General features: G+C 39.5%; 1 protein-coding gene across 2 annotated transcripts; it reads right to left on the bottom strand.

Moving 5' to 3' along the window:
• Positions 1–15105: 15105 nt before the first annotated feature.
• Positions 15106–22834, bottom strand: LOC105047354 (probable RNA methyltransferase At5g51130). 2 transcript variants are annotated; one of them, XM_010926263.4, is made up of 9 exons: positions 22592–22826; positions 22002–22116; positions 19911–19958; positions 18255–18528; positions 17921–18008; positions 17741–17806; positions 16281–16349; positions 15641–16117; positions 15106–15508 (listed from the first exon to the last, which is right to left on the bottom strand). In XM_010926263.4, exons 1-8 carry the CDS (start codon positions 22817–22819, stop codon positions 16028–16030), a joined length of 978 nt encoding a protein of 325 aa, XP_010924565.3. In that variant the 5' UTR covers positions 22820–22826; the 3' UTR covers positions 15106–15508; positions 15641–16027. The 2 variants fall into 2 exon arrangements, with proteins under 2 accessions (XP_010924565.3, XP_073115240.1); XM_073259139.1 differs by lacking the exon at positions 15106–15508 and adding an exon at positions 16913–17047 and having other exon boundaries at positions 16059–16117; positions 22592–22834.
• Positions 22835–27735: the final 4901 nt, after the last annotated feature.

Here is a 27735-nt window from a genome sequence, read left to right as displayed (position 1 = left end):
CGAATTGACTTTTCGAAATAATGTCTGACACTGACAACTGATACCGAATTATCCGATCAGTGTGACAAACGACTATACCTGCCAACATGACAAAATAGCCGATCACCCATATCTCGAAGAAAATGATATCAAAATCAGAGCTCGATGTGATAGAACTCTCTTCATCCAACGTGATAAATCACGTAACAATTTATACATCGGATCACTTTAGACTTGAGAGTGGGGGGCAATTGTTGGGGTAAATCGATCGACCCCGACTTTGATCTCCATGACTCCGACTATGCATTGTCCGAACAGATAGTTCCGATTCTTCATTGACCAAACGAACTAATTGCGCCGACCTATTATCGGCTGACCGATTAAGATCGATCGATCGACTAATATTTGACTACCGACCAACGACAGATGACTTGACCGTCGATATAACAGAACTAATAGCCAACAATCGTTCACAGATTCTATCGACATATGGTCGACTAGTCAACTCAGATATACCATAACCGTCACGAACGGTTATCGGCTATATATCACAGCGCAATCGGTGAGAATTAATGATTCACTATGCGATTATAGCCCGATAATTTAGCACCATAAAATATAGGACCACGTCCGACAGTTACGAGAACCTTATCTATAAAAGGAGATAAGAAAAATAAGGCTGGTAAGCCAACTTTGAGACCAAAACTCTGCTACTTCTTACATTCAACTCCTGTTCACCAACTTCTTTCTCTGACTTAGGCATCGAAGGATCCCCACCGGACATAAATCCGATCTGTATGGATATTGTCTTGCAGGTGTTCATTTCCGACGACAGACGATGGAGAGTTGGCCACAACAAGATTGATAAAAGCAAGACATGAAAAAAAGAAGTATGGGACTGAAACATCTTCTATGAATATAAGTTTCTATAAATATAGATCTCATCATTTACCTCAACCAACTCCAACAAAAGGGTTCCCTAAAGGGACAAAATCAAGATTTCATCCACAAAGAAGACATTTGGATAAGAACAAAATAATTCAACATATAATTTGGATATTAAATGCCTGGGCTTGAGCTTTCATTCTCTGCGATGGCAAAGTAGTCTCTCAAAGAGATTATCAAGACCATATTTTAAAACAATGAAACATGATAATGCCACAATTAGCCATAGCTCTTCCCTAAGACTAGTGCACAAGTTATAATTTAAGAAACTGGTATCTTACTCACTCTCCTAGTCATAAGAAGGCTTACTTGCAGCACCTTACATCTGAATGACTCCATTCCAGATGAAAAAACTTAGGGGGTGTTTAGTTGAGGGGATTGGAGGTCTAGAATCGGAATTGGAATGGGTGACTTCCATTCCAACTATTTAGTTGGGAGGAGTCCCATTCTGATTTCGATATTGAGGTAGAATGAAAATGGTTCAATCTATATAGAACTCAATCCCTACTCTTCTCTATGAATTCAATTTTTCATTCCAATTTCGATTCTGATTCTGATTGCGGTCATGAACCAAACACTTTGAGAGAATTTGGCCATTTCGATTTTGATTCTAAACCATTCTGATTTTCATTCCTATTCTGATTCTGGTTGTGAACCAAACACCCCCTTATAGTTTTCAGGAGTCAAAGATGGTCTATGTGACACAAGATGCAATCTTGCATATACTTTTTAGGGGGTGTTTGGTTCGCAACCGAAATCAGAATAGGAATGAAAATCAGAATGGTTTGGAATCGAAATTGCAATGGCCAAATCCTTCGAAGAATTTAGTTTGTGACCGAAATTGGAATTGAAATGAAAATTTGAATGTAGGGATTGAGTTCTATATAGATTGAGCCATTTTCATTACATCCCGAAATCGAAATCGGAATGAGACTCCTCCCAACCAAACGATTGGAATGTGAGTCATCCATTCCGATTTCGATTCTAGACCCTCACTCCTCCCAACCAAACACCCCCTTATTATATGTTAGACAAAGCGCCTGGTTTGTAGCCTAACAAACTTATCCCTCTTTCAGTGAAATCCAATGAACAGGGTTTACTTTTACTTCACTAGCAAAACATTGAAACAATTCATAATCCCAGAAAAGAAATTTCTTTTACCATAAAAGAAATATAATTCAGCAAGTCTTAAAATTTGACCAAATATCTGTTCATTAAATTTCTTCGTGGAACAGCTTAATTGAAGAGACACTACATACATACATCAGATTGATAAGTAAAAACAATTCACAGTCAAGTATACAAAACATGTGCCTCAAATTTGATTAATCAAAATTATAAATAAAGCAAAAAAATAAAAAGCCATTTAACTTCATAAGCCTCTAGACAAAAATGAGAAATCCTCAAAAAAGAAAAGAATGAAGCCATTGATCAAGCACCTCATATGATACAATTCCAAACACCCAGAACGATAAGAGCGGTACCAAAGAGGTGCAGGCCCGGCTAGCATCTCCTCTTCGAGGATCAAGGCGGAGACGACGGTGGTGGCGAAGGTGGTGGCATTGGTCACCGGCAATGCGACGGAGATCGGAGCGCCACCTAAAATTTAGAAGAAAGCGACAGAGGCGGAGAGATTTATGAGGAAAGAGATGGAGTACTGCCAGGTTAGGAGGAGGTCTAGCGACTGGAGGACGTGCCCAAGGAGGCTGCAGTGGCAAACAGGTGGCGTCGTCGAGCATTTTTTGTTCCATATAAGAGCACCGCGGTGCATGACGGCGTCGGTGGCACCCCAGATGAGCCTGACGTCGATCATCTTCTTGACGTCGCCTCCCATTGGGCTCCAAATCCGTGGGAGAGCAACGGCGGTCGCCGGGAATCGAGGAGGTGGAGGACTAGCAAAGGGAGAGATAAAATCCCCAACCTTCATTTTTTTCTTATTCAAAATGTACCAATTTTATGACAATTAAATGTTAGCTAATTTTTTTCTCAAATCCTTATAATTAAATGGTAGGATGGTGCCGACTTTATCATCCAGAGCCCAGACGTCAGGTTACTGACGATCGAATGCTGAATACTCATATCTATTTGAGCCTTCAGTCTCGAGAGCTAAGCTTTAAACTGCTTGAAGGCATGAGTTGTATCACACAGGAGCTGCAGGCAGAGAGAATATGCATTGAGGGTAATTTGACGACCGTTATCGGTTGGATTCGAGACAACATGAGATAACTAGAAGTTTATCCATTTTTTCGTGATATCTATACATTCCTCTATCTATTTGCAATGCTGTCTGTTCGATATATCTTATAGAAGGCAAATGGAGCGACAGACTGGACAGTTTCTTATATCTCCAAGCATATCGGTGATTGGATCTGACGGTAGAATGAGGGGTGCCCATGGGTCTTACAAGATTTTTTACTTTCTAACTTTATGGATTGTATTCATATTAGAGTTATGTGATCAACTGATCGTACTAAAAAAAATAATTAAATAAAAAATATTTAATAAAAATTTAATTACCACTCTCCCCTTTGACGTCACTGCAACAAAAAATCCTTATTGACTAAAAGTATAACTCCCAGTTCCTCTTTTAAGCTTATTGTAACAGTACATCCTTTTGACGTCATTTTATTTTAGAAAATATCTAACTTACCATTTGCCCTCATCTTTTTTCTTTCTTCCTTCGTTCCCCCATCCCTCCCATCTCCTCAAAGCCCTATCTCGCCTCTATGATCCAAATGCTCCCTCCCTGCCGGTGAGATTACGGAGCTGCCGATCGTTGCCACCACCTCCGCCTCGTTCCCCATCATCTTCTTCGACGGAGAGCAGGAGGTTGAGATTGGCACCTTTGTTGTTCATCCCGTCCTCAGCTTCAAGATGTAATACCCCAATCCCATTCAAACCCCCACCTGCACGACTCTCAAAGCATCCAAAAAAAAAAGAGAAAGGAACGATGAAGACTTCCACTGAAAGTCTTCTTCCACGTGAGTTCATCGGAGAGGAAGTCGAATCCGAGAAAGATTCAATCTCCCCTCCACCATATAAACTTCTCCTCCCCCATCGAAGCTAGCCACGATGATCACCAGCCCTCCTCTCTCTTCTTTCTCTCCGATTTTTTTCTTTGAAGCTGCAGACGCTCTCATTGTGCTTGCTTCAAATCCTTATCGGAGACACCACCAGAGCTCGTGGTAAGCCCCTCCCTTCTTCCTCTCCCTCTTCCCTTTCTCCCCTTGGCCCTAGGCCTCGCCGTCGGCCACTGATTTTTTTGAAAATCACCCTCAAAGCCCATCCCTATTTTTTTTCTTATTCCACCCTTTTTTTTTATTTTTTAACGCCGATAGTCACCGCCGACCACTAATTTGGGGTTCTCTGGGCTACACCGTTATAGCCCTATGCCACCGACCACAGCTTGCCGGCCATGGCCCTCGATCCGAGAAACAAGAAGGGACCTTACGGTCCCCTGTTCCACCAAAAAGAAGTCACGGGAAGAAGAAGAAGAAAAAGAAAAGAAAAAAAAAGAAAAAAAAAAAGAAAGAAAAAGAAAAGAGAGAGAGAATTTCTCTCCCTTCCACCTCTTCCTTCAGTCTGAACCCCACTTTCTCTCTCTAAAAATTTTTTTCTCTAGAATTATTGCTTTAAGATGATTTGTCTCTCTAAGATTGATTTAGTAAATATCCTTCTTACAATGATTTTAATCGAGCTTAATGAAGAATCTCAATTCACAGTCGTCAGACAGCATACCAGCACCCACCTTAAGCAGATTCGAATACCATCAGATTTGATCTATTTGATTTTTTGTGAAGTCAATTGTATCATTAATCAAGTTATTTGACTTAACTGATCTTTGATCATCGATCATCGCCATCGCCATCGTATTGATTTTTCTAAGAGAAAGATGGGGGTGGGTGGCCATCGCCATTGCCATCACCGTCGTTAGTGGCAGTCGCGATGGTGACCATGAGTTTAGAGGATCTATGAATATCCGATCAAGATGGGGGGAAGAGGGTGGCTGAGGATTACTGTCCGATTAGGAATGAGGGAATCCAGATTTCTCGACTGCACCGACGATGGTGGATCGGAGAGACAGTAGGGCACCAAATTCTTGCCATCCCTATCTATACTGTTACTGTCCTGTTCATGGTCACTTGTTCACCAAATAGAACGGTCGTTAAATTAATATAGCACATAGTTAACTAACTATGATATACTTTTTAATTAATATGGTATACAGTTAAATGAATATTGCACACAATTAAATGAATATTGTACATAGTTAAATTAACATGGTACATAGTTAACTAACTATGGTATACAGTTAAATAAATATGGTACACAGTTAAATGAATATTGCACACAATTAAATGAATACTGTGTACCATATTAAATTAATATAGTACATAATTAATTAAATATAATACATAATTAAATAAATATAATACACAGTTAAATGAACACTACACACAGTTAAATGAATAATATATGCAGTTAAATAAATATAGTATATAGTTAATTAAGTATGGTACACAGTTAAATAACATGATATATAGTTAACTAAATATAGTACATAGTTAAATGAACACTACACACAGTTAAATGAAAAATATATACAATCAAATTAATATGATATACAGTTAACTAAACATAGTATATGGTTAAAATAACATGGTACACAGTTAAATAAATACTACATCCAGTTAAATAAATACTGTACATAATTAAATTAATATGGTATACAGTTAACTAACTATGGTATATAGTTAAATAAATATGATATACAGTTAATTTGCCATTGTGCACAGTTAAATTAGCATGATACATAGTTAAATTAATATAGTATACAGTTAAATAAATACTACACATAATTAAATGAATACTATACACAGTTAAATTAACATGGTATACAGTTAACTAACTATGGTACACAGTTAAATTAATAGATACACAGTTAACTAAATATGATATATAGTTAAATGAATATGGTACATAATTAAATGAATACTGTACAGAGTTAAATAAATAATGTGTACAGTTAAATTAACATAGTATACAGTTAACTAAACATGATATATAGTTAAATTAATATGATATACAGCTAAATAAATACTGTACACAGTTAAATGAATACTGCACACAGTTAAATTAATATGATACATAGTTAACTAACTATAGTACACAGTTGAATAAATATGATATACAGTTAATTTATCACTGTACACAATTAAATTAATATGGTACACAGTTAACTAAATATGCTATATAATTAATTTACCACTGTACATAGTGATCGTCGATTGGATAGGAGGCGGGGTCAGCAAGATGGTTCAAGGCAAGGCCGAGGAGGGCATCATTAGTGACAATGATGATGGTTTATAGTTAATTTACCATTGCACATAATTAACTGACTAATTAACATCGTATATAGTTATCTAACCACTGCATACAATTAAATAAATATGGTACACAGTTAATTTATCATCGTACATAGATAAATAAATATGATACATAATTAATTTGTTATTGTATATAGTTAACTGGCTACTGTATATAGTTAAAGTAATATGGTATATAGTTAATTAATTTATTACTCCACACAGTTAAATAAACATAAAACACAGTTAACTGACCATTGCATACAGTTAAATTAACATGGTACATAATTAATTTATTATTGTATATAATTAAATTAATATGATATATAATTAATTTATTACTATATATAATTAATTTATCACTATATATAATTAATTTATCTTTTCAATTAATTTATTGCTTTTCTTATATAGACACTTTTTCTCTCATTTCAACCCTCCCACTTTCCCATACGTGAAGGAATGGAAAGAAAATATAATTTTAAATTAAAAGTATCTTTATTTTATAAAAAATAAAAATTAAAATCTCATTAAAAATGGATCGGAAGTTAAAAGGTAAAATCTGACCCATAAATGAGCCGGACATTAAAAATCCCAATATTTAAATGTTACAAAAAATATGGGACTTTATGTACTCACATTCGAATGGACAATTACTTTAAATTCTTTATTTAGCCCCTCAATTGTTTATGGGCTCTAGAATGGTGTTGGTTAAAGAATATATATATATATATATATATATATATATATATATATATATATATATTAGTAGAACATTACACCTCTCGTCTTTTTTTGGTACAGGATGAAGATCAAAAGAAAAGAAAATAATATAATAAGTGGAAAACTAATAATGTCTTGGGTACGAAGTACTTGACTGCATCACCCTTCAAAATTCTATTAAGATCCGGTGGAATACGTGTTTCTTGGTTACGGAATAAGTTAGGATATCCTCCAAGATAGGGAACCAACATCCCAAATTTTTATCAAACATGAAAGAATTGATGCTTATACCATGGCCGAGGAATTAGGAAATCCTCTCACATGAACATTGAAAAAAGTGAAATAGCAATTTGGTCTTTACAATAAAATCCAGATTATAATGAAGTTTAATGGGGGTTTAAATGTAGCTTTTTCATCCATCTATTCTCTGCGGCAATCCTATATTCCTCAACCAAATACCAACAAATGTATATTTATAAAGCAGGGGTATTCCTTCAACAGTCAAGGGATATCTGCCCCTTCATATGTTCTCAACCATGCACCGTCTAAAAATCGACCAAATGTAATATAAATTTTTATGTTACAACCAAATCGATAGCCACATTCTCCAGTGAGGGTTAGACACTATGATCACATTCAAAGGAGATAGATGCATCGGATCATTCTTTTCCAACTATTATTTTCTTATCAAAAAAAAAAAAAAACAAACAAACCGATAGCCACAATTTATAAATTAATCGATGATAGGCCTCAGAAGGTAGCTAGTGGATCTTTGAAAAAAGAAAAACATCTTATGGAGACCGAGTAGCAGAAAGGTTTAAGAAACCTCAAACTGAGGATTAAAATATATATACATTAAGCATCGAGGTACAATCAACATTTATACTACCGATCGTGTACCAAGTGCATAACAGAGCGCAGACCAAAGCACGCCAGAGATGCAAATCAAATACCAATATATAAATTGAATACTAAGATATGAACTAAGAGAATGTTTGGTTGAGAAGAGTGAGAGTCTAGAATCGAAATCGGAATGAATGACTTTCATTCCAACCATTTAGTTGGAAGGAGTTCCATTCCGAGGTGGAATAAAAATAGCTCAATCTATATAAACTCAATCCCTACTCTCTTCTATGGATTCAAATTTTCATTTCAATTCCGATTCCGGTCACGAACCAAATGCTTAGGGGTTTGGCCATTCCGATTTCAATTTCAAGCTATTTCGATTTTCATTCCCATTTTAATTTCGATCACGATCCAAACACCCTTTAAGTATCTTGAAAAACTGGCCATCTATTTTCCATCGGGCTCTCTTTGCATAATCAACACCTTTTAAGTATGAGTTTGAGGGGTGTTTTTTGGGTGGGGGAGGGGGGAGGGTGGTAAATGTTTGATTTTGAGTTGATCTAAGAATTTGATTATTTAGATTCAGGTGACTAAGAAATTGAGCACTCAAACTTGACATTCCATTATTTTTTGCTTGACAAAATCCATAGGGTTGTAAGTGCACCGAGCTGGACCGGGTTATACCCCTGTTCGAGTCTGGTCTGAAATTTTTTTCAGACTTCAGATCGAGTTTAGGCCTGAAATTTTTTAAAAGATCCAAGCTCGAGTCCGGATCCAAGTCCGGCCCAAACCTGATTGGACCAGCCCACAACCTACACCATCCTTTCAAAAATTAAAAAAAAAAAATCCTAAGCCCTAACCTATTTCAGCGGCCGGCCACAACGCTGCCACCACCTGCTGGATCGCCTCCGAGTGCCGCGACCATGCCAAGGCCGATCGATGGCAGTGCTCCAAGATCCTCCGCGACTACACCCTTTGCGACCACGTCAGAATTCAGAATGAGGGCCTCGATGAGCACCACCTCCTAGAGAAATTGGCAGGCCTTGCGGAGGCCACGACGAGGGAGAAGGAGATGGCCGAGCGGCGTGACGAATGTAAGATCTGCCGCAGCGAAGGCCGGATCCTTTCTCTTCTTGAACTCTCCCACTAGGGCCTTCTCCGGCTTATTGATCTTCTCACTGGTGGCGAACAGATCCTTCTCCTCAGGGGCCTCCTCGGCCTAGTCCTTTTGCTACTCATCGACGGGGAGGGAAGCGGTGATGGTGGCAATGGTTGCGATGACCTTATCCCCAGTGGTGAGGATCTCCGATGGGAGCTCGAAGAAGGCTTTGGAGGAATCGAGGTTGGCATGGTGGTCGAGGGAGAGGGCCTCAGCACCGTCAGACCAGATGTCTGCACCACGGATGCGGTTGTCGACGTTGGACCATCTTGGCGATACTATCACCATGAATGAACAAGAGGATGGTGGCGAGGTGGATGCTATCGACGCCGTGGAGGATGATGTCGAGGGTGATGTAGATCTCGGGGTACTTGCAGTGGAGCTTCTCCGGTGTACGGTCGACTTCTAGCTTGAAAAGTGAAGACAAATGGGATGGAAAAATCAGGAAGATCCATAGGGAAGGTCCTTAAAATCGGGCTAATTAGCTAAACTAATCAGCTAATGTTAATTGGCTAATAGATAGATTTGGACTAATTCAGATCAGCTATGCAGGCTAAACCAATTTAAATAGAAAATTGAGTTTGGGCCAGACATTCGGGCTACTGATCGGGCTAATATTCGGGCTCGGGTTCAGACTGGGTCTGGACCGGGCCAAAGATAAGCCCAAGCCTGATCCGAAAGACAGACGGGCTCTACATTAAGCCCAAATCTGATCTGAACTGTTTCGAGCCTAGTCCAAAGTCCAACCCGAAGTCGGTCCGATTTGACGGACCTCGGGCCGGTCCGAGCCCAATTTCTACCGTAGAAGACCATCATATATGATTATCATACATGGACTTTTAGTAGGGATGAAAGTGATATGGATAATATCCATTCAAATCCGTTTTCTTATCTAAATCAATCTGGATATAGACAAAAATTTGAGAATCTGACTAGTATTCATATGCATATTCGTCAAAGAAAAATAGAAATGGATATAGATAAATAACTATTCGATCTGTATCCAAATATCCGAATCTATATGCAATCCTATATAATTTTTATGATATTTATTAATTTTTAAAAAAATATATAATCATATAAATATGTTATTAATTTGATTTATTATCTATTTAGTAATATCTTTGATTCTGTAGTTATAAAGTTCAATTATCCAACTTATATTCATAATCACATCTATACTTCTAGTACTTGAATCATATTCGTATCTGTTTAAAATAAATAGAAATATAAATTTTTATATATAAATAATATTTATATCTATATATATATATATATTTATATTTATATTTTCTAATAAAATAAATATGTATATGGATATGCTAATATGCCATTCATATCCGATCCAATTTCAGCTCAAACTTTCGTCTCGTGCTGTAACTGGGAGACCAATTGGCCCAATGCTCATCGGAGCACTTCACGCTCCGGTTGCGTATCACACACTATAATGCCTCAAATGGATAACATATCCACACGATCACTAACGCAAATGCACATCGCACACATCCTGATGCATGTTGTGCAATGGGTGCTCTAAACGACCATCAAATGGTTCTTTCCTCATCAAACCTACTTCACTTTTAGTTTGAAAGAAAGCAATGGGTGGCCTTAAAAACGCAAAGCGAGCTTTAATACAAGCTAAACAAAGATATGTTCAGAAAAAAAAAAAGGCATAGTCAAGAAGTTACCAACGAAAAGATACAAAGTAGACATGATCTTATATCAATAGAAAAACCCTCCGTTAGTAGCAGTAAATCTTCAAATAACATCGGTCCTCTTTATTAGTAAAATAGTTATCCTCAAAAAAAAGGAAAAAAAAAAAGGTAAAATAGTCTTCTACTCATGAAACGATCTTGATCAAGGGCTACATTCACTCTGTTCATAACTATAACACTCTGGAGGAAAAGGATGAGAAGTAGCAGAAACCTATGGCTGATGTGGGCAAGGTTGAGCTATATAAGATACATGATCATCACCCGCCGCTATAACCAGCTTGCTCTGCCAATCATCACGTGGTAAGGATGATGAATCTATGGCTGCTGATCTCCTCCATTGCTGTTGATAATGATGCATGGCCATGGCATTACGTACTTGCATTTCGATCTCGCCGTCGGTGGCTGTCGAGCTTTGCCACCTCCTCTGCAAGCATCTTGCCACCACATAGAGCAGGATACGCAGCCCAAAGATTATCCCTATGATCACCAGGACCATCAAGATGTAGCCAGTCACAGGCCGATGAACATGTCTGCACCCAACAAGACCTATGCACACCATTTCTGCTAGTCATGAGCTGTTTGGCCGTGTCTTCGTCAAAATCTTATGCAAGACTACGATTCCTTACTTGGGTGGGGATGATGGAATGCTTTGAACCTATGCCTTGCTTGGAGACCGAGGGAGGGAAATTCATAGCAATACATTATATTTAGCCAATCACCGTTTACCTCCAACTCTTTATGTGGGTCAGCCATCGCGAGCAACTGGGTAATATCGGGTATTGGCTCATTTGTCAGCTAACATACTGGCGATGAAAGGGGGAACGAAACGATTAAGTATATATTTGATTGGAAGGAGTTGGACTCTAAATGATAGTAAAAATAAGTGACTCTTATTTCGAAGCTTTATTTCATCTTCGATTTCAAAAAAAAATATGAATATATCTTAAAATTTAATTCTTATTTTTTCTTAACATTCAAATTTTATTTCAATTTCGATTTTGCCCATGAACTAGACATGTTAGGAGGTATCGCCATTCCAATTTCTATTTTAGTCGATTTCAATTCGGATTTCTATCGCAAAACAAATATATGATATATCTAAAACTATTCAAATATTTAGATGAAACAATTTCATGAAGCAGTGATGGCCTCATGTAATGGCGGCCCATCTAACTCATTACAGACCAATCTTCAAAGGTGGTCACATCAACACCCAAAAAATTTTGGAAACCCATTTGACCTGATGATGGATGGGAGAGATAGCATCGGCGGGAGGATTTGGGTTGGTCACCAAACGATTCAAGGCGAGGAGGCGATTGGATCTTATTGGAGAGGAGTCTGGCGCGATTGATTCTCATGAGTGGAGGCAACGTGACCAAATTTTGTGCGAGCGGAGGGAACTCTTTCCTCCCATGGATTAAGGGATCAAAAGTGGTCAGGATAACTACACTTGGGAGGTGGTTGATTCATGATCAAAATCAAAATCAGAATGAGAATTAAAATAATTTAGAATCGAAATCGGAATGATCAAATCTCCTGAAATATTTGGTTCATAATCGGAATCGAAATTGAAATTAAAAATTTGAATCCATAGAAGAAAATAGGAATTGAGTTCTATGTAAATTAGCTATTCTTATTCCACTTTCGAATCTAAATCGGAATGGAACTTCTCCCAATCAAACAGTTAGAATGAGAGTCACTCATTCCTATTTCGATTTCAAACCCCCACTCTCTTAATCAAGCACCTTCAGGACCTATTGTTTGAGGAACACTGCCCGACATGGTTGAATATGTGAAATAAGAAGGGATAAAAGAGAAACATAAATCACAGCCAAGGTAATCAAAATTTATATAATTTAAGAGGTTAGTTATTGTTGAGAGAATTGATATTTATAATCTAACCTATACCATGTTCTAGAAGGATGGTTTGGGAATCATACAATATGCTACTCAGTCTACTTTTATGTCAAAAATATCCTTACCTAAATCTTAAAATTCCTCTCTTTAGATATGGAGAGAGATTTAAAAAAATAATAATAATAATCACGTCCCCCACGAGCTCCATCCAACTTCCTTCCCTCTCGTCTCTTTTTTCCTTCAAGAGCATTTGGTATAAGATGATCCATCTAAAATCAAAGATGATATGGATAAAAGTGATGAGATCATCGTATTTGGTTATACTATAGTGATCCTACATAGTAATAATTTTAAATTACTGTCACTCCTTAAATCACCCCCAACCCAATGATGGAATACCCATCCTGGAGATCAAAATCCAAGATCACCCCCAAATAGTGATCTTGGATTAAAATATAAAGGCAAAAATATCTCTCGGTATAGAAAAAAAAAAGATAAATCAATATATCGTTAATATATTATATCAATATTATATATAATATTTGATATTATATATTATATTTATGATATATATTATATTATATTATATTATTAATCATATTATTGTTATAGTATGATTCGATGATAATTTTAAATTAGAATAAAAAAATTTATTGTAATTTATATTTATATAATAAAATATTTAATATATTACTTCTATTTATCTTATTTTTTTAATCAAAATAAATATTCATATTAATAAATAATATATTATAAGTATAAATAGAATATTAATTTTATAATATTAATTAATATATATTTGTATGTTTAATAATTTATAGTACTAGCAAATATATTTTTATGGAATCTCTTAATTATTAGTATATTAATTAATATAGTAATATTTTATTTATAATATATTATATATGATTAATAAATATATCTATATGAAATATATTATAGATAGTTTTGATATTATATAATCAATGGTCATTGATTTTCATAGGATATCAAATATATTACTCATAAATTTTTGAAAATATTTAATTACTGGACCATGGTCTATGTGACCAAATAATCTTAGATCATTGATGATTAGATCACCACATAATTATATTACTAGTGATCTTAATTTACAGTGATGATCCTATTTGGACCACTAAACACTATCTTTATATATTGGGACGGTAATCGGAGCAAGGAGCCGCTCTATTTAATCCCACATCGCTGGTTTACAAAATAATATAATGCTTTAAGAGAGAGAAGTTTCGGACTTTTTTCCGCCGAGCTCAGTAACGAGGGCTTGTAACCCGAGAGGGGGCGCTGGGTGGTCCGGACGCTGGGTTGCGCCTGTGGGTCTGGGTATAGATGGGGGCGTATGGCTGGCTCGCCCATTCCAAGTCGGGTAGCGAGATGCGCTCCCTGGGCGAAGGCCTGGGTCGCGCCTCTCTTGAAGCGGAGGGGACCGCGTGAGGCTGGCTTCACAGAGCAACGAAAACCTCCCGCTCTCAACGGTGGAAGGAAGACGGGTCGCCGCACCATGTACCCTCTACGGTCCACGGGCATACCATTAGCGGACAACCACCTTTTTAAACTGCGCTACCTTTTCGGAACAAAAGGTAAATGGTCTCTCCTTTGATTTCAGCCCCTCCATTTGAAGTTCTCTCTCCTCTTTTTTTTTTTTTTTCCTGAAAAACATGAGACCAGAAACTTTCGTTGCTCAGGAAAAATTAGGTTAGCTCCCCCGCTTCACATTTTTTGCATTTTTTTTAATTTTTAATACCTTAGTAAATTTCAAAGAAATAATTAAAAGACCTGAGATAAAGGATTCCAATGTGCAGACTTGTCATTTATTTATTTTGTTAATTTATTTCATTTTCTTTTTAACCAATGTTGTGTTCAATTTATTATTTGTTTCTTTATCTTCTTCCATTTGATGTAGTATTTTAATTCATATACACGCATCTTATTATTTTTCCCGAGCACGCATTTCACATACTGGATTGCCAGTAACTAATAGACTAACAGTAAGATAGTTCAAAAACATAAGAATATTATAAATAATATATTAATACTGTGCTGTTCAATATCACGATCGATATCAATTCATGCAACCAAGAAAAATAGGACAGATATCTTCCACCGATCATATCACTATATAAGCAAGTGCCCAGTAACAATAGTCATCACAAATATGTATAGTATACAGAGTACTGGTTAAAGCCACGGAACCAACTTGTCCCTTGGGAGTCTGTAAATAAAAACCCGTAGAATATTTATGTTAATAGAGGAATATTTAACTCAATAGAGGTCTGATCTGATACTTTGCAGGCCATAGATTTGAACATATGGTACAGGGAAAAAAGAATTAGGGAAAAAGAAACTCAAAATATATAGTTAAGTACTTGAGGCCATAGGATGGCTGCATTCGTTGATCGATTGTGAGGCCCAGGTTGTCTAGCCTACAGCATGCAAACCACATTTTAGCGCTCATCAGCCACCATTCACACAAATTACAAGCACGGCAATCACGCCAAGTCCAAATTGCTCGCCGTATACCATAACTGTGTCTAGCGGTACATATGCCCATTGAATTCATCAACCAATATTCAGTTGTCAGCGGGCAAGTACAAAAAATAATAAACAACATGATTACAATATATATTGTTCAAATTTCTTGCCGTATACTGTAACTCTGTCCACCTGAGTTTGTACATGCCAATGAGTTCTTTATAATAGACTAGTACTCGCAAATGAAGATAATTGCTGCTCTGCATTGCTTGAATTTTGCACTGGAAGGACTCGTATCATGATGCAGATCCAATAGCATCCAAAAACAAATCAAGCATTTGCTCACCAATCCAAATGTGACTTATTGATGTAGAAGAATTTTAAATGTCACCCACTGTTAAGCTGCCAATTTCTTCAACATTATCTGTCTGGAAAACAAAATGAATTGAAAGGATTTTAATTTCTGAAATTATTCAATGTCAAAGCCTATGAAGCCCAAAAAACTGGGCGCAATTAAAGAAAAAGAATCAGCATAATTTGATGCAAGTAATTCTTCCCACCTTGGATTTATACAAAAGGATGTTGATGATGATGATGATGATGCAGAGAAGGAACTCTGGTGTTAAAGTGAGCAACTCATGGCAAAGAAAAGTTTATAAGGTGGATGAGGCAATGAAAGCTGTACAGATCAAAACATTAGGAAAATGCATCTGATACAAGCATCACGGTGGTGAGAATGCCTAGCAGAATAAGGTCAGGAGGGAAACACGCGTGCGATGGCATACACAAATATGAGGTAATGGTTCGAAAACAATGAGAATTAGTGGCACTAAAATGTAGCCTTAATTAGAATAAGAAATATAGCATCATAAAGTTGAATCCAGATATTTAAGAAACATTTAGGGTAAGGGTTTCCTGGCTACTGTATTAGCTTATTTCCATCATGGTCACTTATGAAAGACAAAAATTGGCCGTTCAAACCCAACAACAGTGCCCGATAAACTGTCAGTCATTATCTCTGCCGATCTGAATCCAACCTACAATAACACATTAATTATCAGTCCTGCTCAGCCAAAGCTAACCATACAAATAATCTGGAAAATCACTTCAAAAAAAAAAAATGACTCTTTTAATAATATCTAGAAGTGCTAATTGTACAAAATTACTTCAAGAACAAAACATTACTTGGAATATTTTTACCTTATCTAGAAGTATGTCTCGAAATTCACCTGGATGAAGAGTAATTTCATTGTAGTTCACCCTTGCAGTCTGCAAACAATCAGAATTTAGTACATTGGCTGACCAAGTATCCAGCAGTAAGTCTCAATCTGTGTGTCCATATACACATATATATGGTGCTGGGTTTAGGGTTGGATTTTGCCAAAGAAAAGCTTAAAGTACAGGTACTGGAATAAAATATTAATATTACATTGAGACTACTCAGTCTGTTTGGTAAATCAGTTCATGACAAGTAAATTTAATTGGAAGATTTTATTAACAAAATGCAAGATCAGATTATGTATATATTTTGTACATGCCCATCACTTTGTGCTCAATGATTAAACTCAAGACAAACCCCACCCAAATGGGTTTAATTCGCAAATTAACAAGCGATACTGCCTAACATAAGACATGGCCAACCAAATGTGGTTTATCTTCAAAGCACAGTTAAACAAAGGGTGAGAACCAGAATTTTTTTTCCCTTTTAATATTGACCTCCAAGATGAGTTGCAAATTTTCACATCCACTCTCTCTCTCATATTCTCCTCATGTAACCTAGTTCTGGACTAGGTCAAATGGTAGGAAGCAACAGTCTTGAAGAATTACCCCACCTATGATTTGTCATGGCTGCATATAACCAACAGTTGCAAGATGATGGAAGATGCTTCTACAAGCAAGTTGCGCCCTGTTACCTCAGCCAGATTTAAGGCTGTGCAGGACCATTAATTTGCTTATATTGGATACACCTGATCATGGCATGAAATTATACTGTGAGGTCAAAATTTCCACCTTCCTAGGGAAGAACCCAAGTTGTATATGTATGAAAAAAATATTCATTAAAATTTCTAGCTGGATCAGTGGAGTGGAAATTTTCTAGAAAGTAGGATGCATGTTCCACAAACACCAAGTTTAAGAGGAAATAACATGCAGCCAGATGACAATTCTACAGTGTAATAATGTTGGGCAGTAAAAAGAGTGCATGGATGTAAGATCAAATATAGCTGTAGATATGTTGATCACGTTCATTAGTTTAAAGCTAAGGTCCTTGAAAAAAGGACTATTCCTAACAGATTTTCTTTCGAGTTTTGACAACATACCCAATAATAAACAAGGCATATAATCCATTTACCATATCAGCCTCAACAAAAAACACTACATCCACATGGCTAAGGGGATATTCCTATGATTCAAAGTAAATTATTATCTGTTTCATATTTTATAAAAAAGACATATAATATTTTTTGATACAAAATAAGAAAATATAATATATGACATGCCTTTGAAACAAATAACTACCATAACATAGAAAAAATTCTCGAGTAGTCTATATTGATAACAAATGATTGAGGTTGAACCTCAAACAAGAGTCATACATTTGGGAAGCCACACAAACACCAATGTGAACAGAAACAGTAACTAATAGTGAAAATATTAATTACCTCAGAAACTAGTCGATTTTTTTTATATGAAGACCAAGGCTGAGGCTCCAATAGAAAAATCCCACCCTAGCCAAGAAACAAATAATCTAAGATAAGAAACAAATTGTCTTGCGGTTCCCAACCTTGTCATACACTAAAGAGCAATAGAAGAATGCTTGACCAAAACAATTCAAGACATACCGGTCTAAGAAGTCTCCATATCTTTACAAACAAAGTAATCAATCCAGCATCACCCCAATTCAGATGGATCCATTTTGTTACACTTAAACTGCAAATGAGAACAAAGCCATTCAGCATGCAACAGGTAGGCCATCTAACAAAGCTTTTAACATGAATAAATGTGAAAAATTCAGGTATAATATTTGTCTTCGAGATATCTATATTTATAATGACTATGTGGCCATTGCCATGAATAAAATGGGAAAACACTAAGAATTGTAGCACCTGAATGATTTAAGAGCCATAAACTGAGTATGAAATACTATCTGTGACTATGACCATATAATCAACTTACCAAATAATAGTATCATACTTCTCTGAGCATCCATCCATCCTCTCAACAAAATTTTCTTTTTGGAAAGTAACTCTTTTAAAAAGATTGCCTTCTGTGAGAGAAGAGGCATCATGCCGACAGTGAAATGTTTCCCCATCTGAAGCCCGAGAGACCTTGTGCTTTGAATAATTTGAACCATCTAAAATCTGTGAATCAGATGCCTCCTTCAATCTATGATTTCTCTGTTCTATTCTAGATATCTTCCGTAGATTCCAATTAGCAGCTTCAATCAAACCTAACACATCCAGAGACTATCCAATTATTTTCAATGAGAACAATATAAAGAACTAAGGATGCAGCAAATAAGAGAAAAAACACAAATAATTTCCATAATTTTGACTTATCAACAACTAATATATAACAAATACCAGCAAAATGCACCTAAAATTATGAACTTGCAACCTAGAAAAAGTATCAGAAAGCTAAAGCATATGGACAGCATGCGTCGACTGCTGCAATTTGTTGCTCCATTTCAAGCTGATCTTCCAAATTAATTCATGAGTTGAAGTTAACGGACTATAAACTGATAGTCACTAAGCAAAACCATCATCAAGATTTACGAGAAACAACACACATAGCATTAATTTGAGACCAGCTTGGCAAATGCTTCATCCTTGCTCTTGTCAAGAGGTCCACTTCAGGCCTTTCTAGAGCTGTTTTATCATATCCTATCAAACAAAGGCCGTGGGTTCAGTAATTCAATTCACTAGCAGCCTAGCATGCAAGTAGTCACCACAATCAGGGAAAAAGATATAAACATCAGAATGCCTCAGAACAGTAACATAAGGAAAGAACATTTTCCCCCTTCCCATCAGAAGCAACATTCTGCAAAATGGCTTTTTACAGCTGTTTCACCATTTCCTGTCAAACTCGTTTGATCACTACTAATAATTTGGAAACACCACAAGAAAGGTACCATGTAAAAGAATCAAAACACCTTGGAACGGTAACAAGAAGAATAATGGGGATATCATCCCCAAGAACAATGCAATTGATAAGACCACATCTTACAAGTCCAGCTGAGAGAACCAACATTAAAAGAACAAACGAAAGTCTAGAAAAAATAAACTTCACTTTAGACGCAAATTTGAGCAATTACAATACGCCCATTTCTTTCATATAAAAAAGTTAAAAGCTTTAATATATCATTAGAGTAACATTACATTACACCTTTGTAACAAAATACATAAGGGATTCATAGTATCATAATCCACTCCCTTTAAACTGCAAAAACATATTTCCAACAAATTCCTAAGGCACTGCTTATAGCCAGCAATTTTTACCCATAAACACCAAAACAGTGCTACCGAGCATTAGCAAGTCAAGCAAGTGAATTCTCCAACAGGAAAGCGACATTAGGAGTTCCCAATGGATATTATGCAATTAGTGTATACAATTTCTCATCTTGCTTAAGAGTTGGACATGAAGCAGCGCTTCTCCAAATCCATAATAACATCTAACAAACTAATGAGATATAACCATTTAAAATTTAATTAACGTAACATTATTTAAGTCTAGCATTCATTGTTGAACATATTCAAATAATTAACAACAGACAAATAATGAACTGAATTAGATGGTTGAATCAGAGAGAAACAAAATTTTGGGTAAGGTCACCTGCATCAATATCTATTCCAAGAATGCTTCGGCAGAAGAACTTCTTTGCTGCATCAAGGGAAAACAAATGTAAGAGGACAGAAGACTGAAGGATGCTGAATAATTATTTTTAAAGAGGTCTGACTTAGCTGATGCTGCACAGTTAGGAAATAGTGTCATGCCTAATTCAAAACAGGGCCATGCTTAATTCAAAAAGAAATGAGTTTAACTAACCATTATACGATGAAATAATAACGATCCATCAATACTCCTTCCCTTTGGAATAGCCACCATGTCAAATCATTTGCATAATTAATAAAAAAAACCCAATAACACTAAAAGTGAATAACAGCAGTCCATATCTTTTTATTAGTTCATGGGATCAGAGCCATCCATCAACTAGTTGGTCCACTTAAGTCATTCGCAAGCATCTTACATGGTGAGATCATGGTCATCCATCAGTTATCTGTTAGTGAACGATAAAAAGGAAAGTTGTAGAGGAGCAAGAGCAAAGCATTCGTCACATACACAAACACCCAGCAAAACCCTTCCCCTTTCCTTTCCATAACCTTTCCCTCTCCACTCTCACCTTTATCACCTAGACTCTTGTCCTTCCTCACAAACATTGATGCAATTGGACTTTCAAAGGATGGCACATGTTAAAGACGGAAAAGAGGAGAGCAGAGAGAATGCTCTGTGAGGATGAAGTTGAGAATAAGGAATTGAATGCCAATAGGAAGCTCTAGGTGGAGGCTTAAGATGATGGGTTTCCCAAGGATAAAGACAAGGGATTGATGTTTAGAAATGGAGATAGCAAGAGAGAATAGAAGAAGGAAACAAGCATATGACATTGAGACTGGGTTCCATGAGAGACAAACAAAAGAAAAGGAAAAAGAAAGCAGTTATTATGTGAACTTGTTCATCACACCTCGTATGCCCATGATCCTGCAAGGGTGGCAAGAACTGCAGGGCTTGATCCACAAGAAAGTGTCATGACAAAATCAGTGAGAGGGAATCTTACTTATCTAGTCAAAAGGCCTCAAAACAAGTCAAACTTTTATTGGAGTGAACATTCCACATTAGTATCCTGTGAAGATGTAGGAGCCTGGAAACAGGGCAGGGAAAAAAAAAAAATCTAACAATTCACCCTATAGCTTCTATAATATGTATACATAGGCAATTCTTTGCTCTTTTCTCCTTAATGCCCTTTTAGAAACCTTTCAAGACCTTGATGACGATCTCTAAGCTACCTCACGCTTCTTTCTTTTAAAACTTCTATGTTACTTTTCCATTGGCTTAAGCATTGCTTTGTGACTTTTAATGGTTAACTTGAGGCACTTGAGGAGATATTTTAGGCTTGCCATGCATTCAGGCTGAATATGTTCAATGAAAAAAATGCTCGCATCCCCATCACATATATGATGCAAATTTGTACTGCATAAAAAGATCTTGACAAATTGCTCTTCATGTTTGCTCCTGTACAAAAGATGCCCATAAAGTGCTATACAAAAGATTACCTTCATTTCCATGGTTCAAATTACTTCCTATAACTTCTCCCCATCCTGAGCATGATTACAATCCACATGTCATGTGCAATTTAAAGCTCATTTCTATATGTCAAGAATGAAGTAACAAGAATTGGTCAAGAATTTTTAATCTTCTCCCAAGGTATAGATACTGCAAAGCATGCATGACCCAAAAAAATTTCTTTGGGTCTTTATCTACTGTTAGGTTTCTTGTATTCGTTTTGCCACAAGTTTCAACCATTTTTTCACCAGTGTTTTCCGCTCTTATCTGACCAATGCAAATACAAATCTTTCTCACAACCAAGCTGTTAAAATTTCTACTTTTACATTACTATAAGATCTCCTTTAGTTTCCCATCATTTTGTTCTGGATGATCATAAATTGTACATGACATTATTTCAGTGTTCAAGTCGACAAGAACATAAGTAACTGCAGGAAAGCTAGATGAATTAAGTTTCACCAAAAACTCCTAACAAATATGCGTGCGCGTGTGCGCGCACACACACACACAGCGTTACAGTCATGATAAATAAAAGAAAAAATTAATACAAAACAAATGATGATGTCTGCAGGACACACATCCTACCTATCTCAATGGTTATCAACCCCTGGTTGCAACCGATATCGAGGCAATCCTTTCCCTCGAACCATTCCCTCCTCATAACCGCGAGTCGGGGATCTTCCTTCTGGTTCCGATCTATCTGCATTCAAATCAACACACCAATCTTTCAGCCAAGAGAAGAATGCAGACCATGTAGGACTAAAATTTCCACTCAACCTAAAAATTACAGAGAACAGTTAAGTTGTCAAACTAAAAAAGAAAATCAAGTCAGTAAGACAAGCTAATCTTGCGAAATAACAGGGTACGATCGGCAACCAGGGTGAGACGAAACCAAGAAATCGAAAAGGATTCCTTGTCACATATCAATAATGTATTTACTAGAACCCGTGGAGTCGGTTTATTTTGGAAGGTGATTAGATTACAGAAGGCTTCTCGATGCAGCGAGAAATCTCGTTCGTGTTCTTCTCGGAAGTATGAGGAGGAAAGCAATCTGGAAAGACTAGGGCACAAGAAGCTCGATCTATTTGGGGTGAAACAAACGATAAATAAATAAATAACTGAAATAATATCGGTTTAGATCCAAGAAAGAAAGAGAGGGGAGAAGGAGAAGTTACTCGATAGCCGTAATAGTTCTTGTAGTTGCCGTAGATGAAGACTTGCTTCCGCTTACGATCGCCGGCTTTCTTCTTTACTTCTTCTTGTGCTGCCATTCCTCTTCTTCCTTTTTCTTTTTTTCTTTTTTTTTCTTCCAGTTCTTTTCTTTTCGCCTCCTGCTTTGCTTCGCGGCGCTTGGCGCAGACACCCAAGAGGCGGCAAAACGTTAGAAGGGCGAAATAGCTCATGAAAAAAAAAGAAAGAAAGAAACCCTCGCCTGCCCTTCTCCAGATGGGACGTTCCGGGTTCGGACCCGGATCCAGATCCACTAAGAGAAAGCATCCAAGTCCAGATCAGAAGGTGAGAAAATGTTCGGATTTGGGTTTGGAACCGACAATGATAGTTTTGCATGGTGTTGGTGCCATACTGTTTAGGTCTGCTTCCGCTTCAGACCCATCTCTCTGCTTGATGATTATTTATGTTTGAATACACCACGGTATACATGATGGTGCATCAGAATCCAATAGCCTACCATGATTCCAAGTCGAAACTAAATTTCTTTTTTTTTTTTTTTTTTGGTAAAGAGCGTCACTCTTGATTCATTAAATAGAAAGACACAACCATGAGTACATAGATTCTGTTCCATATGCTAAGATACAGTAATAGTCAAAACAGAAACTAAACTTTCTTTTTCATAGAGGATTTTGAGCCTTAGACATGGTTGATGATTTATGTTTCAATGCACCACAGTATACATGACGATTTTGTTGGGATATACCGACCGATCATTCTCACGACGACTCACCATCGGACCCACCTAACCGGCGCCCGACTCTACCGACCGATGACCGCCGACACCGACCGACCAAAGATATGTCGGTCGGGAAGACCCTTTCCGTTCCCGACTGACCGAATGACAGAGTCTTCTCTGACTCCCGCGACGCGTCAGACTGACCATCGGAAGGTCCCTGGGTCTTCACCCGACATCTCACAACCGAATGCCGACGTATGGCCGGTCGGCTCCTCCAAACGCCGTACGACTGCTAAAGGCTGCCGCCCTGACAAAGGCATGCGGCATAGCCGTCTTGGACATTGTCCTGTCAAGGACACAGATTAATCCCAGCGATTTGACAACCCACGACGACTCGACAGCCCGCGGTGACTCTGACAGCCTCCGACGATTTGACAACTCTCCTAGTTGTCTGCGCCATTAATGACGGCACCATGCCACGCTCTACTATAAAACGGGGAAGGCAACAGTACTGCGGAAGTTCTTTTCGAAGCCCCTGAACTCCCCCCTCTAGTTCTCTCTCTCTCGCTGAGCTCCCTGATTCTTTTCTACTGTTGCCTAGTCTCCTCTCTGACTTGACCGTTGGAGGGTCTCCGTCGGAGGCATCTCCGGTCAGTGTGGACTTCTCTTGCAGGTGCTCGTTTCCGACGACCAGACGACGAGGGGATTGGCCGTAATAGGTTTTGGCGTGCCAGGTAGGGGCGGTCGGTCCGACCTCCACAGAGCTTGAAAAAATCTTTTTGGAATGACAAGAATCAGAGCTCAGCGATCGAGGGCCATCGGATCGATGAGGCACTCTTTCCGCTGGGAAGAGACCTCTCCTCCACCCTCCATGGCGGAGCCCAGCTCTCTGCATCCTGTGGTGATCACGGGGCGCAAATTGCAGCAATTATGCGGCAGATGACTGTGCTGACGGATGCAGTCAAGAGTCTTCAACAACAACCAATCCGGTTGCCGCACTCGTCGGTGGAGCAACCGGCGGCACACCCGATGCCCTCCAGGAGCAGCCGCCGACGCCCGCATCGGTCTCCGTCTCCTCCTCTGGAGCAGCTGTCACAGTACTCTCACCGAGAGGAGGAGAGGCGGCCACGGCATGATACCCATCGATCCCGACGACCGTCTCCTTCCCAGCTGGAACGAGCGAGGAAGGAGAAGCGGCCGCGAACACCGTCTGCCTCCCTCTCGGATTCGTCGGAAGACTCCACCCCCGGGGTCTCCCAGCACCGACAGGCCGACGACTACGAACGCAGGTTCGAAGAAATCGACCGTCGGCTCGCCCAGCTTCAGGTGGACGGGCAGAAGTCTTCGAACGACGTCGACTTTCGGACCGCCCAACCTCTCTCCCAACTCATCCTTGACGAGCCGATCCCTAGTCGGTTCAAGATGCCCCATGTGGAGCCCTATGACGACTCCACCGACCCAGTTGACCATTTGGAGAGCTACAAGACTCTCATGACGATCCAAGGGGCAACCGATGCTCTTCTCTGCATCGGCTTCCCCGCCATACTTCGTAAGGCCGCCAGGGTCTGATACTTCGGCCTCCGCTCAAAAAGCATCCACTCCTTCGGACAGCTCGAGCATGCTTTCGTGGCCCATTTCAGCACCAACCGGAAGCCCCCACGAACTTCGGACAACCTTTTTTTCTCAAGCAGGGGAAAAATGAGATGCTCTGACATTTCGTGACGTGATTCAATGCGGCCACGCTCGAGATTTGGGATCTCAATGAAGACATGGCTATCTCAGCCATGAAGAGGGGGCTAAGGGGGTCTCGATTTACATACTCCTTGGACAAGACCCTCTTCCGGACATACGTCGAACTACTGGAGCGCGCGTACAAATATATGCACGCGGACGAAAGAGCTTCCGAATGGCGCCTGACTGAGGCCAAGGGCCCGAAGGAGAAGTGAAGGAAAGGTCGGGTCCCTGCCGAGCCTAGCAGGCCCCCGACCGACAAACAAATCTCACCTCAGCGACGGAGTTCGAGATCGCCTCGACGGTGAAGTCCGAGGCCGATACATCCCATGTATGACTCCTACACTCCCTTCTCTGCTCCTCGTGCACAGATTTTGATGGAGATCGAAGAGAAAGAATATTTGCGACGGCCTCCGCCTTTGAAGGCAAAGGGCCTCGACCGGCGAAAGTACTGTCGATTTTATCGGAGCCACAGCCACAATACCGAGCAGTGCATCCAGCTCAAGGACGAAATTGAGGCCCTCATACGCTGGGGGTATCTCGAAAAATTCTGAAGGAAACCGCCGACCCGACCCGTCCTCGACCGACGACCCCAACCGACCGAGGAAGCAGCGAACAATCAGCCCACGGTCGGGGTCATCAACATGATCTCCAAACGACAAGACCCGGGGACGACTGCTGGAGAGGAGTCGACAAAGAAGCTACGCCAAGATGATGTAATTACTTTTACAGATGATGATGCTCGGAGAATCCAAACTCCCCATGACGATGCTGTTGTTGTCTCAGCAATAATAACAAATTATGATGTAAGAAGGATCTTTGTTGATAATGGAAGTTCGATTAATGTTTTGTTTTACTCGACCTTCTCCCGAATGCGACTGTCGGCTGATTGGCTCGAAAGAGTCTCCACGCCCCTGGTGGGTTTCGCCGGGGAAGCCGTCACGGTGGAAGGAGAAGTTACTCTTCCCGTGACGGTCGGAACTGAACCACGATAAAGCACCGTCCACCTAACCTTTGCAGTCGTCCGAGTACCTTCGGCCTACAACACCATACTTGGAAGATCTGGTCTAAACGCCCTCAAAGCTATAGTCTCGACCTACCATCTGCTGGTTCGGTTTCTGATCAAAAATGGAGTCGGAGAGATGCGGGAGGATCAACAGCTCGCTCGACGATGCTTCCAAATCTCTGCTCGAAGTAATGAAGCAAAAGACTCCCTGACGGCCAACAAGTTGGACCAGCAGAGAGAGGAAGAACGGGGCGAACCGACCGAACAGCTAGTTTCCGTCCCAATAGCGAGGAATCCCGAACGAGTGGTCTGGGTCGGATCCCAATTATCCGACCCTGAGCAATGGTAGCTAGTAGAGCTGCTGAAGGCTAATGCCGACGTATTCGCTTGGTCGGCAGCGGATATGTCCGGCATCCCCTCGGAGACGATGACTCACCGACTCAACATCAACCCTGAAATGAGGCCGGTGAGGTAGAAGAAGCGGTCTTTCGCTCCTGAAAGACAGAAGGCCATCGACGAGGAAGTGGACAAGCTACTCAAGGTGGGCTTCATCAGAGAAATCACATACCCCGATTGGCACGCCAATGTTGTCATGGTGAAAAAGGCCAACGGGAGCTGGAGGATCTGCATCGACTATACCGACCTAAATCGCGCCTGCCCGAAGGACAGCTTCCCACTTTCGAAAATCGACCAGTTGGTGGACGCGACGTCCGGCCATCGACTGCTCAACTTCATGGATGCCTTTGTCGGATATAATCAGATCCGGATGGTGCCCGAAGATGAGGAGCACACGGCCTTTGTGACCACCAAGGGCCTTTACTGCTACAGGGTAATGCCCTTTGGACTAAAAAATATCGGGGCCACCTACCAGCGACTCATCAATAAGGTCTTCAAAGATCAAATTGGGTGCAATATGGAGGTGTACGTGGATGACATGCTGGTGAAAAGTGCGCAGGCCTCAGATCATGTCCAAGACCTCGAAAAAATTTTTCGCACTCTTCGACGACATCGGATGAAGTTAAATCCGACTAAATGCGCCTTCGGGGTGACTTCGGAGAAGTTCCTCGGGTTCCTCATTTCTCAGCAAGGAATTGAGGCTAACCCTGAGAAGATAAAGGCAATCATCGACATGCGGCACCCGGGCACCAAAAAAGAGGTACAGCAGCTTAACGAAAGGATCATCACGCTTAACCGATTCATCTCTCAGTCGGCAGAGATATGCCTCCCATTCTTCAAGACCCTCAGACAGGTGAAGGACTTCTCTTGGTCGGATGAGTGCCGGCAGACCTTTGAGGATCTGAAAAGGTACCTGGCCTCCCCACCACTGCTTGTAAAGTAGGAAGTCAAAGAAACGCTGTACCTCTATTTGGCAACCTCCCCAGAGGCGGTTAGCTCGGTGCTCGTCCGGGAGAACGAGAAACGAATTCACCAACCCATATACTACACTAGCAAAGTGCTCCACGAAGCTGAAGCTCGATACTCAAAGATGGAGAAGATGATATTCGCCCTGATTGTGTCTGCACAACGACTCCGTCCGTATTTTCAAGCACACGCTATCATGGTCCTCACCGACCAGCCCTTGAGGGCGATATTGCATCGCCCCGATGCATCAGGACGACTGGCGAAATGGGCAATGAAGCTAAGTGAGTTCGACATTCAGTACCGACCATGACCAG

This window comes from Elaeis guineensis, chromosome 6 (assembly GCF_000442705.2).
Source record: "Elaeis guineensis isolate ETL-2024a chromosome 6, EG11, whole genome shotgun sequence".
In the NCBI taxonomy this organism is placed as follows: Eukaryota; Viridiplantae; Streptophyta; class Magnoliopsida; order Arecales; family Arecaceae; genus Elaeis; species Elaeis guineensis.
Note: the sequence above shows the minus strand (reverse complement) of the source record. Positions and strands in the feature narration are given on the sequence as shown.

Bases quoted from the DNA above. Each gene is read 5' to 3' on its own strand.
- LOC105047354 (XM_010926263.4), bottom strand. From the start codon at position 22,819: ATGAGCTATTTCGCCCTTCTAACGTTTTGCCGCCTCTTGGGTGTCTGC. The intron at 22,117-22,591 runs GTAACTTCTCCT...ATTTGAATGCAG, and splicing joins AGAACTATTACGGCTATCGA to ATAGATCGGAACCAGAAGGA. The intron at 17,807-17,920 runs GTATGTCTTGAA...TTTCTTGGCTAG, and splicing joins TATGGAGACTTCTTAGACCG to GGTGGGATTTTTCTATTGGA.